Source organism: Platalea leucorodia (genome assembly GCF_965183815.1).
Source record: "Platalea leucorodia genome assembly, chromosome: 8".
NCBI lineage: Eukaryota > Metazoa > Chordata > Aves > Pelecaniformes > Threskiornithidae > Platalea > Platalea leucorodia.
Genome location: NC_138830.1, coordinates 25,169,015 through 25,186,044, shown reverse-complemented (window position 1 = coordinate 25,186,044; position 17,030 = coordinate 25,169,015). Strand labels below are relative to the sequence as shown.

General features: G+C 47.8%; 1 protein-coding gene across 1 annotated transcript in view; it reads right to left on the bottom strand.

Annotated features, from left to right (window-relative positions):
• The window catches only part of GPC1 (glypican 1), a 224,924-nt gene extending 209,449 nt beyond the window's left edge, over window positions 1–15,475 (bottom strand). The window contains exon 1 of the mRNA XM_082318976.1: window positions 15,181–15,475. Within this exon, the coding sequence (XP_082175102.1) occupies window positions 15,181–15,337 (157 nt within the window). The 5' untranslated portion in view covers window positions 15,338–15,475. The remainder of the gene's footprint in view (window positions 1–15,180) is intronic.
• Window positions 15,476–17,030: the final 1,555 nt, after the last annotated feature.

Genomic DNA, 17,030 nt, shown 5'->3' with positions numbered 1-17,030 from the left:
CCACCAAAATAATGTTAACCTATATTCAAGCCTGCAAAGGTAACAGCAGTACGCCTACTGGTAACCTTCAATCTAACCTAGAGTTAAATGTTCAGTGACTGCAATTTTGGTTTGTATCTTCAAAAGAACTGGAGAAGCCAGTTCTCTCTCTGTAGTCCAACTGTTTTCCACCGCACAGTGAACAGAGTTCACTATCCATTGAACTAAACACTAAGTAATGAGTTAACAATAATTAAACTGAAAGAGATACAGATTAAAGGAATTTATTATTCCCTGATCTGCCAAGCAAATTGTTTAGATACCTGCAATCAATAGCATTGATGAAACAAAATAAAAACCCAACAAACCAAAAGAGCCAACAACAGGCTCGTAAAAATCTGTTCAGTAAGGCCCATGTATCTTTGTTAGGTTGAACAGCACAGCATTTTAATCAACAAACCCCCCCTGTCTTTATACATCATGAGAACAGAGGCAGAATGTGGCCCTAAATTATGTCGTTACTGTTTATTATTCATGTATCACGGGACTGATGAAGATTTATGGTCCCATTGTGCTAAGTACTGTATAGTGAAATATAGAGAAACAGTGAGACTTAGTACTCCAAGACTTTATAATTTAAAGACAAATTACAAAACCAAGATATTATCATTTAAAGACAGTAATGCACAGATGGGGATTGGAGATACAGACAGATTAAGCAACTTGCCCAAGGTCATGCCAGACACATATGCCAGAGCAGAAAATTGAACTCAGATCTCTGGAGTACCAGCACAGGCTTTTACTCATGTAGGAGAACATAGCTTCTCATCTTTGATTTCACTAGGTGTCATATTTCATATACTAATAAATAAGTTCAAAAAATACAAATGTTACATGGCGGTACTGGAAGGATTTCCTTTCACCCCTCCTCCTCTGAAGACCTTCATTAACAAAAGAGCTTTACCTACACACACACCTGCTTTGTCTGTGTATGGCACAATTGCAGCACTTGCACAGAATCATGGAATAATTTAAGCTGAAAGGTCTTCTGGAGCCATCTAGTTCAATCTCTTGCCCAAAGTAGGACCAACCAGAGCAGGTGCCCCAGGGCCTTGTTCACTCAAACTCTGAATATCTTCAAGGATGGAGACGGAAATCCCACTACCTCTCTGGGCTTCTGTTCCAGTGTTCAATCACTCATGTTGAAAAAGTCTTTCCATGTATGAAATGAGAATTTCCCCAGTTCCAACTTGTGTCCAACACCTCCCACCCTGCCCCTGCGCACCCAAGTCTACCTCCATTTTCTCTATTCCCACCCATTAAGTAGTTGTAGACAGCAATGGGATCTCCCCTAGCCTTCTTTCTTCTAGACTTTACTTTTCAATGCTGAACAAACCCAGATTTCACAGCTTCCCCTTGTACATCACGTACTCTAGGACCCTAACCATCTTGGTGGCCTGTGCCAGACTCGCTCCAGTATAGCCATACCTTTCCTTTACAGGGTAGCCCGAAATTGGACATCATGCTCCACATACAGTCTCACAAGCACCGAACAGAAGGGTATAAGGCACTCCACACTTTTTTTTTTTTTAAATAAAGCATGCAAATAGTTAATTTTCTTCAATCAATTATTGTATTTTTATGCATTTTAACTACACAAACCCTGCGTCCCTCAGTTTACAAAACAACACAGGAACATTTTTTTTTTTGCACACCACTTCTGAAAGTTTGCTGTTGCAGGGGTCTCAGCACACGCAGGCAACACTGGGCTCCGAGAGCGACCGCTTCTCCCGTAAAGAATACTGGAAAGGGGCATTTCAGATGTCTTTTTCTCTAGCTGACAAAAAGGATAGCCAGATCAGCCCCAGTGATGTAATATGCTCAAAATATATCAGTGATAGCAGGATAACACAAGACACCATGTTGCTGGATGCACATACATCAGCAGATATATTTAGGAATTTAAGTCCTAAACCCTGTCACAGAGTGTATTGGTAACACCGAAAAATATTTAATTTATGACTGTGACAGGAGATTGCTTCAATGCAACACAAACAGTAGCAGCAGTGTTACTTAAGACAAAACTCAAGACCCCAGACAGATCCAGGATAGTGGGAGAAATGATACTGCATTTAAACACAGTGGCTTTCTTTCCTGGTTTACAATTGAAATGTGCCCTGTGTCAGAAGGTATTTGCTCTCTGTTTATTTTAACAAGAGCAAAGTCACAGCTTAAGCTTTGCTTATTTATATTTGCTGGCACCTGTGGAGATTTACCAATGAAAATTTCATTTTAATTAGTTCTGCAAAAGTGCTATCAACATTTGTTTTAGGTTTCCCCTGAATGTACTGTCCTACAGAGCAGCAAAATCAGTCGCTGAGTAGCAACAGGCAGCCATCCCGATATGAAAGGCATGGCATGGAGACATTTGGGGCTTTAAGTGATCCCACAACTGAACAGCGCAGTACGTGTGGATACAGCAGAACAAACTGTCCTCCATGCTGCTGTCCAGGATGGGACAAACCAGTTATGTGTCAGAAACAAGAACGGCTCTATATGTAAGTGCTCACCTTCATCTTTGGAGGTTGCTGCACATATGAGCTCAGGCAGGGAAATCTCATCCCACAGGACAGCGGCACAAGCAAGCTGCCATGGGAGCAGCCCCTCCACAGCTGGGACTGACCCAGCAGCACCAGGAAGAAGCAGGCCCAAAACAGGCCACATCCCCTCCTCCAGCCAAAGCCGAGAATGGTCCAGTCTACATCTCCCAGAGCACAGGCTCAAGAGCTGCTTGTCAAAAATCCCTTTCCAGAGCTACCACCCCACGTATGGGCACACAGGCATATATATACATATATAAAACGCATGAGTTGCTTCCAGTTTCTTGGCAATAAACCATAACCTCTCTTATGGCGGTATTTCATACAACAGCAGCAGCCAGCTTTTCAAAAAGGCTTAGCTGTATGCTCCCTCCCTTTCAAACACAAAATTGTTCTGGATGCCAATGTCACCTTTATACCAACACTGAAAGTAAAGCAATGGAGCCCCAGCTTTGCACTGAGATGAGTCATTCCTCCATTTATGAATACATTTAAAGCCATACTAATGATTCCTCATGCACTGCAAGAGCGAAGGTGCATGCTACATCAAAGTATAGGTATCGCATCATACCCAATAGATGACTTATCCAGTTGCATGACAGGCACGTGTGTTTGTCAACACAGGGCACGTGGCCAGACAATGCTCTCATCCGTCACAAGCCCAGCGTATATCCACTGTGCGCCTGCAGAAGTTTGTATTTTGAGCACAGAACAGACCTGCCACAAGTCACAGAACCATTTAGGTTGGAAAAGACCTTTAAGATCATCAAGTCCAACCATTAACCTAACACTGCCAAGTCCCACTAAACCACGTCCCTAAGTGCGACATCTACACGTCTTAAATGCCTCCAGGGATGGGAACTCAACCACTTCCCTGGGCAGCCTGTTCCAGTGCCTGACTACCCTTTCAGTGAGGAAGTTTTTCCTAATATCCAATCTAAATCTCCCCTGGCACAACTTGAGGCCATTTCCTCTCATTCTATCACTCATTACTTGGAAGAGGAGCCTGACACCCACCTCACTACAACCTCCTTTCAGGTCATTGTAAAGAGCAATAGTCAACACAGCAAGGAGTGGCTGTGAAACTTCATGGAGAGAGAAGCAAAGAGTAGGGCACCAGCGCACCACATGCCTGAGGCTGGACATCAGTTACCTAAACAAGTCCTTTTCTAGCATGATTTGGCTCACTTCTCATACTCTGCAAGTAGTCAAGTAAAACACTTGCCAGGTGAACCTAATCTAAAGGGCAATTTACAGCACTCTGCTTTGCTCTCCCACACCCAATTCCAACCCTCCACGTCTAACATCATTTTGACCACCTTGCATTAATGTGTCTAATAAGTGGTGTCACATATTATCACCCCATATAAACTCTAGCACACAGAGTAATTTAAGCCACACTTTCCACATCCAAACTTATTCTGCCCCTAACATCAATGTGTAGCAGAGATAATTCAGTTGCTTACGATTAACTGATCAAATAAAATTAAATACAGCTTCCCGAGACACAGTGAGTCCAACAGTCACTGTTCTAAATCAACTAAATGCAAAGCCTAGAAAGAGGACAAACGCACAAACTCACCTGGGAAGACATAACATAGTATCTCATCACTGACCCGAGGACAGAACTGAGGAACAAGGGGGTTTCCCTACTCTTGCACTCCGTGCAAGGACTCCGCTATCTGATGTGTCAGAGAGATTCATGCGTCTATATTTATATAAGATCATATCACTTTTTGCTTATCTGGGCTTAAATTAATTTAGGGAACATGCTAGTGGCAGATGAAAGGCAAAAGGCAAAGTTGAACACTTCTCTGACCTCCCCAGGCACTTCCCAATCTCTCCTCCACACCAAGCCCCCCAAAGCACAGGACGTTGCTACATCCTACCGCCATCAGACAGGATGGGGCACAGGCCCCGGGGAGCCTGTGGCTGAGTCAATGGGACTTTTACCCACGGGTTCCCACTATTGTGCAGCCCTTCCTCAAATTCACAGCAGATGAGTCTCCAGCTATGGTTTGGCCTTAGAGAGCCTCTCTAATAAAAATACAAGCCTCTTCAACATGGAAGCCTCTATGAGACCTCCCACAAATGAAAGGGGAACGAGAGGGGTTTTTTTGCAGGGCTTGTTTGGTATTCTGTCACAAAGCCAAACAGATGTTTGTAAAATCTAAACTGGTTATACAACTGTTTTAAACTCATGCAGCTGTGCACAGCGAGCAACTGCACCGGGGAGAAGACCACTGCTCTCTTTTAAGGCACTCTTACATCTAGGGACTAGAGTTTAATAAACCAAACTTCTCATGAGTTATTCAAGCTCTCTCATTCCAATTTAATGTTTACGGTAGAGGAAACTGCTGAAAAGAGCAAAGTGAAGTGGCTTTTCCAGCTTCACAGTGAAAATCTGCATCCAGATAGGGACTAGGACCAGACCTGCCTCCTGCCAGACCCACACGGTAACTGCAGCACCCGATTTCCACCATTCAGCTTATCTGGGGAGACGGCAGGAATAGACAAGAGATGCTAATGCAGCAGCCCCCTGCGCTGCCGCCCATACAAAATTCACTTTACCCTATGCTTGGCCCTCACTTCAGGATCAATTATACAATCAAATCACTGCGAACTTTACTGCAACAACATGAAGTGAGAGCAGAAGAGAGTGAAGTAGCCTCTTTTTATCTGTATTTTAAAAAATGTAAAATTAATCCTGATTTCTGACAGTGCTTTTGTTATATTTTTATTTATGAACAAAATTTACAACTAAAAGAATTTCTAAAATATTCATATTTTAGAAATATGCTTGTTTGCTCTAGCTGAAAGGCAAGAGACTTGGGTAAAACTCGTGGAAACACTCCAACTGAATTATACAGTATAGTTTTACAATCCTATAAAATACCAATTTTTTTGCAAGCCAAAACTATTTGTCATAGAGTATTTGCATTTTACTCATATAAAAGATTGACTGTCTGCATAAGTACTATCATGTTGCTCCCCGAAACCACAGTAAAACTTTTGTTGTTGTTGTTTTCTTCTTTTTTTAATACTTCAGAAGAATGCATGGCAATTTAAAAAATTGTTTTACTCATGTTGCTAGCATAGGAGTTTATAACAGCTGGGTATGTCTGTACTTTTGATTCATGCTGCACTGTACACGAAAAGGCACAAAAAATTAAATTAGTTTTATAATCTCTGTACAGTCAACACAATTGTGATTAATGTATTTTCTAAAACTCAAGAGCGAGAGCACTGTGAGTAACTGTCACAGGACGCTCCGCTTATTCAAACCGTAAGAAAGAAAAAAAAGTTTTCCATATTTGAAGAATTCCAAGTAAAACAGGAACACACTACTGGGCAGAAGTGACTGGCCCAGCTCACAGCTCTGTCACGTATAGACAAGCATTTTAAGTGTCTACAGTCTAAAGCTTCATTATTTTTTGCAGAACAATCTGGCAACAGCGGTAACCTGATTCCCTGGGAATCAAATGTTACTTAAAGACAGGTTTCACCTGTCAGGGCTATAACATATTCTAGAGCAACAAAGTGTCAGGGTATATAGACATCACAGGAGAGGGCAGTCTGTCCTTCACGGGTAAGAAGGGAAAAAAGGAAATTTTCTTCTTTCGCAGAGTTTTGAATTTTATTTATTTTTTGTAACTTTGAGGGTAAATGTCTTAATGCAATGGCAGCTACAGCGCCTTTGTGCAAACAAATTACAAACCATCATGGAATAATCTTCAAGCAACTGCTACGAGAGTTCCTGCAAGCTTCAGGGTCTCCCTTCCCAAGGTCTCTCCCCATCACGATGGGGCAGAGTTATCCCCACAGCCGTCAGGAAGACACTGCCAATCCTCGTTCCACAGACAGAAAAGCAAGAATGTGACTTTTTCCAGCGAGATTTAAAGATGAAGAGACTCTGTATGGACTTGCTCCAGGCTACCACCCAAGCAGGTGGTGTGTCTGCTCCGCCAAGCTGCCCACCGAACCTCTCCTTCCCTCTCACAGCTGTGCCTGGTGGTAAGTATTTGGAGAAGCATTGAAAAAGATGGCCCAACTCTGACCTAACTCACACAGGCAGAAACAAGGAGGGACTCGCTTAGGATTTTCAGAAAGACTCAATCTATGCAGAAAGTTCAGAAGGGGCAGACGACAGTCAGCATCAAGCACCCTGCTCAGCTTTACTCTCATGCAACCAGAAGTAGCACGTCCAACTCCTTCCTGAATTAACACTCAGCTAAGGAGAGACACTCTTCTATGGGAAAAGCCAAAAAGGTGACTCTACACATTCGCTACAGGTGTGCTGCAGCACAGACCATTCAAGGGGATACGGGAGGGCCTTTGCATGCATCAAAGGCAGCTAGAGCCAAGCCCTGCTGTTACAGGCAGCAGCTGCGCAGCACACTGAGCGCGGGGAGCTGGCTGCGCTGCCGGCCGGAGACACCCTGCCATTGCAAGACAGGGTGCCTCGCTGAAGACAACTCTCTGCAGGGGCTTTTGTTACTGCTTCTCCAAGCGGGAGCAAGACATGCACATACCATCTTGGAAGCTGCTTGCTGATTTCCTGCTTGCGGGAATGCAAACAGTCACATTTGGAGGTAACGTATGCCCTGTTACAGAAGTTAGGCAGAGCCGGCAGGGCCAACTGTATGCTGGAGCACCATGCTGTCTTGACACTATCCCCTTCCTAAGGCAACCTGCCTGCTAGATGTACACAAAGGCACCTCATGGGACAAAGAAGGAAACCCAATATATAGAAATATATTGCGTTCAGCAGAGGCCAGGGCAGCAAACAGAAATTAAAGCTGTTTCCCCCCAGGAAGCCTGTGGATTTCCACAGAATTGGGATGTCTGTTTCCGTGTTTTTCCCCTGAAATTCCTGACCAGTATTTCCAGCTGAATGCTGAAAGCAGATACAAAAGTGCTCCGTACGGCAGTGACACCTGTCCATCTCCCTCCCACCTACCCTGCTCCTCACTTCCACAATCCCACAAAACAAGCAACAGGAACACCCGAGCTGCTGCCAGGAGACCAAAACTGCAGCACTGGCCCCAGCCACACTGTGCTGAGGCTGCCACCAACAGCAGGGTCAGGATTATTGCTCAGACCAACATTATTGGTCTGATTTGGGAATAGACCAAGATTATTGCTCTGAGGCTGGGGCCATCCTTTCATCCTGCCTTCACTTTCCATACTGTGCCTAATGCAATTTGATGCTGCAATAAAAATAGATGATACTTAACCCCCCCGCCATAGTCCAACGGGCAGTGGGTACGTAGGGTGCAGAGCCTGTGCTCTGCTGCTGCTGCTAATGGGCAGGTGCTCCACGGCCTCTGTTTTCAGTTATCATTGTCGTGACCTGCAAGGAAAGTAAAACCTCTGGCTCCAAATACACATTTTTGATAATCAAGTTAGGAGCTCCCTCCCCACCTTTGGTTAAGTCAAAGCACACTTAATTATTTAGATTACCCAGTGGAATATATCTATCCAGTCCCCTCAATGTGAGACAATTGTACTGAAAGCGATAGAACATTAAACCAACTGTTTCACAATCCCTGCCAAAAGCCACACATCTCCTATCAAACCCACCCGGTGCATCCAGAGATTGACTGACATGTGTTCTTAAACAAAGCAGGGCACTTACAGGGCAAGAACAGAAAAAGGAGAGACGAGGTGAGCTCTACACTTTCACACAGTGGTGGTGGTGGGTGTCTGCAGCTATACATGCACACAAATTTTTTTGAAAAGAAAATATCAGGCTTTTGCTTCACCAACAAAAGAAGCTGTTGAAATAGTTTTGTCAGACACAGCTGATAAGGATAATTATGTGGTGAGAGCTTAGTCATCCATATCACAGTGACAGAAAGGCAGATTCTCTTACAAATAATGTCAACACCACAAAACTCTAAAGAATATCTAAGTATAAAGGTTTCCAGATTTCAGGCATAGCTTAGGTAAGCACCGGGCCTGCGAAGACACCAGCTCCTCCGAGGCTCCGGTTGGGTCCCGTAACTCACCGCTAGAGGGAGCCCATTTTTCTCCCTAAATCTCATTTTCATAATTGTTTTGTATGCACACATTCTGCAGTCACAAGTTAACAAAACAATCACAAAGTGTAAAATATGCGAACTTCTATGTATATTTTAAGTTAAACAGAAATGGAGATACACAGTTCAGGCAAGGCCTCCTCTAACGTTCACACCAATATACTTGCCAGATGGAGGAAAAGGCACAACTCCCTGTGTTATGCCTCATCAGAAATAGCACTCTAAACCAAGCAGGCTACAAAGGCCATTCCAATTTGCCCTTAGCAAATTCATTAGCGCAAACGGGTTGATATTGCATTCGGGAGTTCACCATACAGCAGCTAACCTTGAGAAATCCAGTCTGCCTTGAGTAACAACAAACCAAATGTAACAACAACGTCAAGAAGTGCTGGAGCAAAAGAATGCCCCCTCTCAATTAAGGGGTAAAGATCTTTCCTTGGGAGTGGAGGAGCCCCAGATTTTATTTTTCATACCACAGATGCAGGTTTGTCCATCTTTGCATCTTAGCCCTTTTTTACTGCAACTGCCAGAGGTTAAAATGCCTTCCAGTATTGGGTTTCATTACCCTCTTCATACTCCGAGCACCTCGTCAAGTCCCATCCTGTAGCCAGACCTGTTCTCTACTTAGGTAATGCTCCTCCAAATGGCTCTAACTCATACACTTGACAATGTTTTCCTTACAAAAACCAAATTATGCAGCCTAAAAGGACCAAAAGATAAAAAAAAAAAAAAAATCATTCTGACTCCTTTCAGCTGAGGAACCAGGGAAGCATACTCGTGAGATATGTGACTGGATGAGCAGCAATAGGGACTGGCAAAGTCCAGCTGGCTTTTTTCTGTGCCCTCCTCCTCTTTTGCTGCACTACACCCACCGCCCATGTCAACAAGCTCAACCCAGCAGCAAGCCAAGCCTAGGTAGGATTAATCTGGGGAATAAATAAACCAAAGCAAAAGCCTAGCCCAAACAGTGAGCAAGATCAAGCACATCCATGTCAAATCACAACTCTCAAGTCTTCTCCAGTACATAAGAGAGCGATCTCTGCTCGAGACACTGGGGAGCAGTCACCCATCCAACATCAGTAATCCTAAGCCTTTCCATCAAGCCAGCAGAGGAAGCTGGATGTCCTCCCCAAAGTGCAGTATTTTCTACCGTAGGCTCGCTCTCTTTTGTCACAAACCACGCTGTGAGCCCAAGAAGACAGGCCCTTAGTGCAGGCACTGAAAAGTACACCTAGTGCAGGGCACCTCTCTCCCTCAGTCACCAGAGTAGGGGACCCGCAACGGGGTGATGATGTCTGGGTAGCAAGAAGGTGAGAAAGTAGGAACTGAGGCTTGCTACCTCCAGAAGTCTTGAGAGGAAACAGAAGAACTGGAAGCTCTCAAACTGTCTGCCCATATTTTGTAGCAATCACAGAAAAAGGGTGTGGGTCATCCAGCTGGTGAGCGGGAACAATCTCCAACACACAGGAAAACTTTGCTCAAGTTTGTATGTCTTATGGAAGCAAGTGCTGTAACTCCCAAACCCGAAGGGCAGGGAACATTTCCCCAAGTGTTAGAAACTTTCTTCTAGGTAGATCTTCACCAGAAACTCTGGGTACATGTCTGCCTGTCAGGATTACTAATACAAGCAGACACTTCTTTCATGTTTGGGAGTTTTGCCATTGACTTCAAAGTACTGAGATATAACACCTTACGTATTCCCTAAACACACTTAATAACAGTACCCGACACATTTAAAGTGCTTAGACATGTTAAAGGCATTGTACAACATTAGCAAAAAACCAGGAACCCCTGTCTAGGTGGTTCATGAGAAATCTGGTAAGCCAAGAGTCTATCCCTGAATCAGATGCTTATCTATTAGCCAGTTAATAACTGTGCGACTGCGTCTCTAACTGATCTGTACAGTCATAGGCAGGGTCTACCTTCTGCTGAGCTGTGGAGACTTTACATTACTCATAATCCTCTTAAATCATAACAAAGAATACAGATTAGAAGGTGTAAAGCGTGCAATAAGTGTTCTAAAACCAACATAAACACAGCCATCTCAGCCTGACTCAGAGCCTGCATCATGGGAGCTTACTGAACTCCTTTTGAAGTTGACTTCTGGGGGTGCAAGCAGTGTGTGGTTTGGCTCCTGGTGCCGGGCTGGTGTGACGGCAACACACACCAAGCAGTGCCTGGAGCCAGCTCAAAGCAGACAGGAGCAAGGTCAGCCTAGCATGGCAGCACCACTTCGAGGACAAGGCCGCAGGGCTAAGAAATGAGTTTTCCCCTTTGCTTCAGGGAAAGCAATGGAAAGAGAGGGAACAGCAAGATTCCCTTGGAGAGGGAGAAAGTGATGGGCTTTTGTCTCTGGAGAGCTCAGAAACAAGACAAAAATGGGGTTCTTAGGGTAGCTCTTGAACCTCACTGACAACATGGAGAAGATTACCATCAGGAAACCTCAGCACAGTTCCAGCTGGAGCCACCACTGAACCATCTTTATCAGCATCTTTTAACTTAGCCAAAAGCTGTCACAGAATCATAGAACCACTTAGGCTGGAAAAGACCTTTAAGATCAAGTCCAACCGTTAAGCTAGCCATGCCAAGTCCGCCACTAAACCATGTCCCTAAGCACCACATCTGCCTGTCTTTTAAATACCGCCAGGGATGGGGACTCAACAACTTCCCTGGGCAGCCCGTTCCAGTGCTTGACTACCCTTTCGGTGAAGAAGTTTTTCCTAATATCCAATCTAAACCTCCCCTGGCTCAACCTGAAGCTATTTCCTCTTGTCCTATCACTTGTTACTAGGGAGAAGAGATCGACCCCCACCTCGCTACAACCTCCTTTCAGGTAGTTGTAGAGAGCAATAAGGTCTCCCCTCAGCCTCCTCTTCTCCAGACTAAACAACCCCAGCTCCCTCAGCCGCTCCTCATAAGACTTGTGCTCTAGACCCTTCACCAGCTTCGTTGCCCTCCTCTGGACACGCTCCAGCACCTCGATGTCCTTCTTGTAGTGAGGGGCCCAAAACCGAACACAGTACTCGAGGTGCAGCCTCACCAATGCCAAGTACAGGGGGACAATCACTTCCCCAGTCCTGCTGGCCACACTATTCCTGATACAAGCCAGGATGCTATTGGCCTTCTTGGCCACCTGGGCACACTGCTGGCTCATGTTCAGCCAGCTGTCGACCAACATCCCCAGGTCCTTTTCTGCCAGGCAGCTCTCCAGCCACTCTTCCCCAAGCCTGTAGCGTTGCATGGGGTGGTTGCGACTCAAGTGCGGGACCTGATACTGAGCCTTGTTGAACATCATCCAATTGGCCTTGGCCCATCGATCCAACCTGTCCAGGTCCCTCTGTAGGGCCTTCTTACCCTCCAGCAGATCAACACATCCACCCAGCTTGGTGTCATCTGCAAACTTACTGACGGTGCACTTGATCCTCTCGTCCAGATCATTGATAAAGATATTAAACAGGACTGGCCCCACTACTGAGCCCTGGGGAACACCACTTGTGACCAGATGCCAACTGGGTTTAACTCCATTCACCACAACTCTTTGGGCTTGGCCATCCAGCCAGTTTTCTACGTAGCAAAGTGTACGCCCATCCAAGCCATGAGCAGCCAGTTTCTCCAGGAGAATGCTGTGGGAAACGGTGTCAAAGGCTTTACTAAAGTCCAGGTAGACAACATCCACAGCCTTTCCCTCATCCACTAAGCAGGTCACCTTGTCATAGAAGGAGATCAGGTTAGTCAAGCAGGACCTGCCTTTCATAAACCCATGCTGACTGGGCCTGATCCCCTGGTTGTCCTGTACGTGCTGCATGATAGCACTCAGGATGATCTGCACTATAGCCTTCCCCAGCACCAAGGTCAGGCTGACAGGCCTGTAGTTCCCTAATCCTCCTTCTGGCCCTTCTTGTAGATGGGCGTCACATTTGCTAACCTCTAGTCGACTGGGACCTCCCCAGTTAGCCAGGACTGCTGATAAAGGATTGAAAGTGTCTTGGTGAGCACCTCTGCCAGCTCCCTCAGGACCCTTGGGTGGATCCCATCTGGCTCCATAGACTTGTGAGAGTCTAAGTGGTGTAGCAGGTTGCTAACCGTTTCCCCTTGGATTATGGGGGCTTCATTCTGCTCCCCATCCCTGTCTTGCAGCTCGGGGAGCTGAGTACCCCGAGAACAACTGGTCTGACTATTAAAGACTGAGGCAAAAGGGGCATTAAGTACCTCAGCATTTTCCTCATCCTTTGTCACTATGTTTTCCCCCGCATCCAATAAATGATGGAGATTCTCCTTAGCCCTCCTTTTGTTGCTAATGTATTTATAGAAACATTTTTATTGTCATTTGTTGATGTGTAGGCATTTACAGGTGCCAATCAGGTGTAACCTGAAAAGACCCCCTACGTACCAATTACAACCCCCATGGTCAGCAAGCTGAACTAACGCTGTTGAAACCAGCCTTAAACGATGATAGGATATTTCCATGAAACATGGAATTATAAACTGCATGACCCTGTACTTATTACATGTGGGGATACTGCAGGAGGGTCTTGAGATTATTCCTTTTGGAGACAACAAAACCGGCATGAACTTCTGCACTAACCTGCACAACTGCTAAAAAGCATACAGGATACACAACACTGTACTAAATGTTAGGAACATTTCTGAGGTTAGTATTAACGTACATCAATGTTTTAACTGTACTGGGTCCGTACTATAGCAACAGAAATGGGCATTCCTGAATATATATCAGTCAGAAGGCACGCATGATAATTACCAATAAAAATCATTAAGTCCATTAGCTGTTTTAAATATCAGGCTAATAATATCAGCAGCAGGTTTATGTGTGGAACCTTCTTCTCCCAAGCATTTCTTCATATTACTTTCCATGTGGTATTCCTCAAGTTTTTATAGCATTTATCTAGAGAGTTTCCCTGTTTACAGTAACAGCCAGAGATGCTCAGTTTGATACTATACTTTTAACTACTGTTGCTTAAGACAGCCAGTGTGCATGCTGGTAGCAACAAACAGTAGACAACAAAACTCCTGGTTCCTAAAAATCTTAATATCCTTTGTCACTTTTTGAATTTCAGTGATTTGTGGGCACAAGATGCTTTACTCACTGCTAACCTGCGATACGCGATACTAGTAACCGCCGTCCATGTGATCCTGAATGACCGCCCCTGTAGTACTACCCCTGCATACAGTGCTGTAGCCATCTCCACGAGTATTTGTAAGCATTTAGTCTTCCAAGAACTTTCCACTTGAAACATGACTGCTCGTGTATTCACATTTGTAATAGTTACATGCAAATTTATAAAAAGCCACTTTCTTGCTCAACTGAAATACTATTCCATTAATAGGGATGTTCAAATGATTTTGAAATTCCCCACTGTTTAACTTCAAGGATCGCTCATTTTATTTTGGAAATTTACTCTTTGTTGCAACTTGACAAAGAAAGTATTAATTTGTTCACATTTATGAGACATTTATATGGTTCAGCCTTTTCCATTCATGGGTCAGATAATGAATTGGTTTCCCTGGAAAACTACACAATGAAATATTCAACATAAGGCATTCTGTAGCTTAGATGTGAACTACAAACTGCAATTTTACTGGGATGTCCCTGTAGGTTGGCTTTGGCACGTACGCCTGCATGTTTTATGCTTTGTTTGAAGGAGGAAGCTCCCACAAGTGAGGAGAAAGCTCTCAGATATGGGTCATAAGTTGGTGTATCAAAACTTAGATGAGAATTTTAAAAAAATACAATACCTCAATACCTCAGCATATTTCCCCAAGCTTTCAAGAAAAAAGAAAAAAAAACACACAAACAAAAAAACCAGCAACCCAACATAAACCAGACTTTGAATATTCTTTGATATTTCAGGGGTTTTCTGCAAAGAGGAGAAAATCAACCAAGATTTGTCTAAAACCAGAACGAAGGCAAGAGGACACACTCTGATGTAGGTTGCTTGGGTTTCCTCTACGCTTCACATGCTTGACACAGGGTCATTTTACTCCCGCTTCATTTTTAACAACTGACAAATACCATTTACTGGCTTGTTTCCCATCCAAAAGAAGATTAAGAAAAATCAATTCTTCTCTCTCATAACCTTGTGGCATTTTGCAGCTCGACACCAACACCCATTACAGTCCGATTATCCTGATTTCTGAACCAAAACCCTGAAACCGTTCCAATTGCACTCAAAACAGAAGAAGCGAAACAATGAAAAAAAAAAAGAAAGCCACCACCGAGCACTCGGTGCGATCACCCCCTCTCTCACCGCTTCGTTCGCATCGCCACCGACGGCGTGAGACCCTTTCCAGCCCGGGCAGGGGCTACGAGGGGTGCTGCGAGGGGAGCGGGGGTGCCCGGCCCTCGGGGAAATCTCTCGGGTCCGACTCCGCGCCGCCCACGACCCGAGACAAACTCCGGTGGCGGGCGCACCCCCGCCCCGAGCCCGGGGAACCCCAGGGGGCGGCGGCCCCGCGGGCGGCTCCGGCCCCGCGGGCGGCTCCGGCCCGGGGGCACCGCGCTTTCGGCCGCCCCCGCCCCCCCCGCGCTCCGCGGGACTCACCGGAGATCTCGGCCTGGGGCACGCCGCTGAGGCTGAAGCCCTTGGCCCCATACAGCTGCCGGACCTCGGCGCAGCTCCTCGCCTTGCCGCCGCTGTCACCGCGAGCCGGGGCGGAGGCGACACACAGCAGCCAAAATCCCCACGGGAAGAAACGCATCCTTCTCCGCTGGCCCCGCCACCTGCCGTGCGAAGGGCAAAGCCAAGGTCCCGCAGCGGGGAGGCGGCCGGGGTCCCCGGGGCGGCGCGGTGCCGGGCGGCGCGGGGTCCGGGGCGCGGCCCCCCCGTCCGCGGGCAGCCCCGGCGGGATGGCGGGCAGCGGGGCGAGGGCGGCAGGCGGGGGGACCCCGGGTCTCAGGCGCTGCCGCTGCCCGCGGCGTGCGGGGAAGGCGCCGGGGAGTTCAATCCGGACGCCGCCGCGGCTCGGCGGAGGAGGCAGAGATCCAAGTTTGGCCGGGCCGGGCCGGGCCGCTTTCAAGCCCCGGAGCGTGACCGCGTAGAGGGCTTTTGTTCTTAGCGCGGCTGCATCCCCGGGCAGTCCCGCCGCGATGCTGCCGGCTGCTGCTGCTGCAGCGCCGCCGGGCCGGGCGGAGCGGGGAGCGGGGCGGGGCGCGGGGCTGCTCCCGCGGCGGGGCCGGGCCGGGCCGGGCCGGGCCGGGCTGGGCTCGGCGGGCCGGTCGCTCGCTCGGTCGGTGCGTGCGGCGGCACCGCTCCACCTGCGCGCCGAGCCGGGCGGCGGGGGAGGCTCCCGAGCGAGGCAGGGCTTCCCCCGCCGGACGTGGCATCACGCCGCCCCGCGCCAATCCCGCGCAGGGCGCAGCCCCCCGCCCCGGGGCCCGGCTCCGCCCCCGCCGCCGCCGCCCCGCGCCCCCGCCGCGGGCGATGCGCAGCGCCGAGCGCCGCCGCCCGCCCGGCCCCGGGGCGGCAGGAGGGCGGGGGGCCGCGGGCAGGGCGGCTCTCCCCGCCGGGCGGCTCGGTCCGGCCCGGCCCGGCCCCGAGAGCCGCCCGGGGGCGAGGGGCGCCGCTACCCCGCCTCTGCGGCGGGAGGTCCCGGCTGCGGCGGCAGCGCGGGCAGCCGCTGCCCGGGCAGGTTTCGGCGGCTGGGGCGCTCGGGGGGTCGCACGCCGTCCTTCGGGAAGGAGGCAGTGAAAACGGGCGTTAAACCCACCTTTGTCTGCGTCGTGGTCCAGGTGCTTAACCTGGAGACCCCGAGTTTCCCCGAATTCGTGGGAAAACAACCACACAGAAGACTTAACTTATCAACCACTTAGCCAGAGCGGTGAATCGCAAGCATCTTAACTGAGAGCCTGGGAATCCCGGCAAGGTCCTGGGGAGGCTCAAAGTGCCCCCCTACGAGCAGATGTGGGAAGAGAGGCGATTTTCAACTACAGATTCTCTGCTCTGGAGTTTAGTTCCTGGAGCAGCCTGCCAGCTCCTGAAACGGGTGCTCTGCAGCTCTGCCAGACGTGTTTCAGACTGCTTCCCACAGAACTGAGGCATCTGCGATCACCTGTGTGTCAAGGTAATGCCCGTGTGTTTCCCCCAAACGAGCTCTCAGGCTTTTGGCCAGTATCTACACGTTTCACAATCGATGGAGGACCCAAAGGTCACGCCTCTGGGTCTCCTGGGAGCAGCTGTTTTCTATGGAAAAAGGAGAGGCGATCTCCCTGTGCCTCAGCTGAAGCAGTTGTGTGAGCTTACGCCTTCCTAGACATCAGAAGCCCCACACAGAAACACCACCACCACCGTGGTCTCCCCCAAAAAACAGCAAAATTTATCAGAGATTGTACCTTTTGGACTAGTCACTCAGACACGCAAAAATACGTGGGGAAGTTGGGTTGTTCATCTTGCTG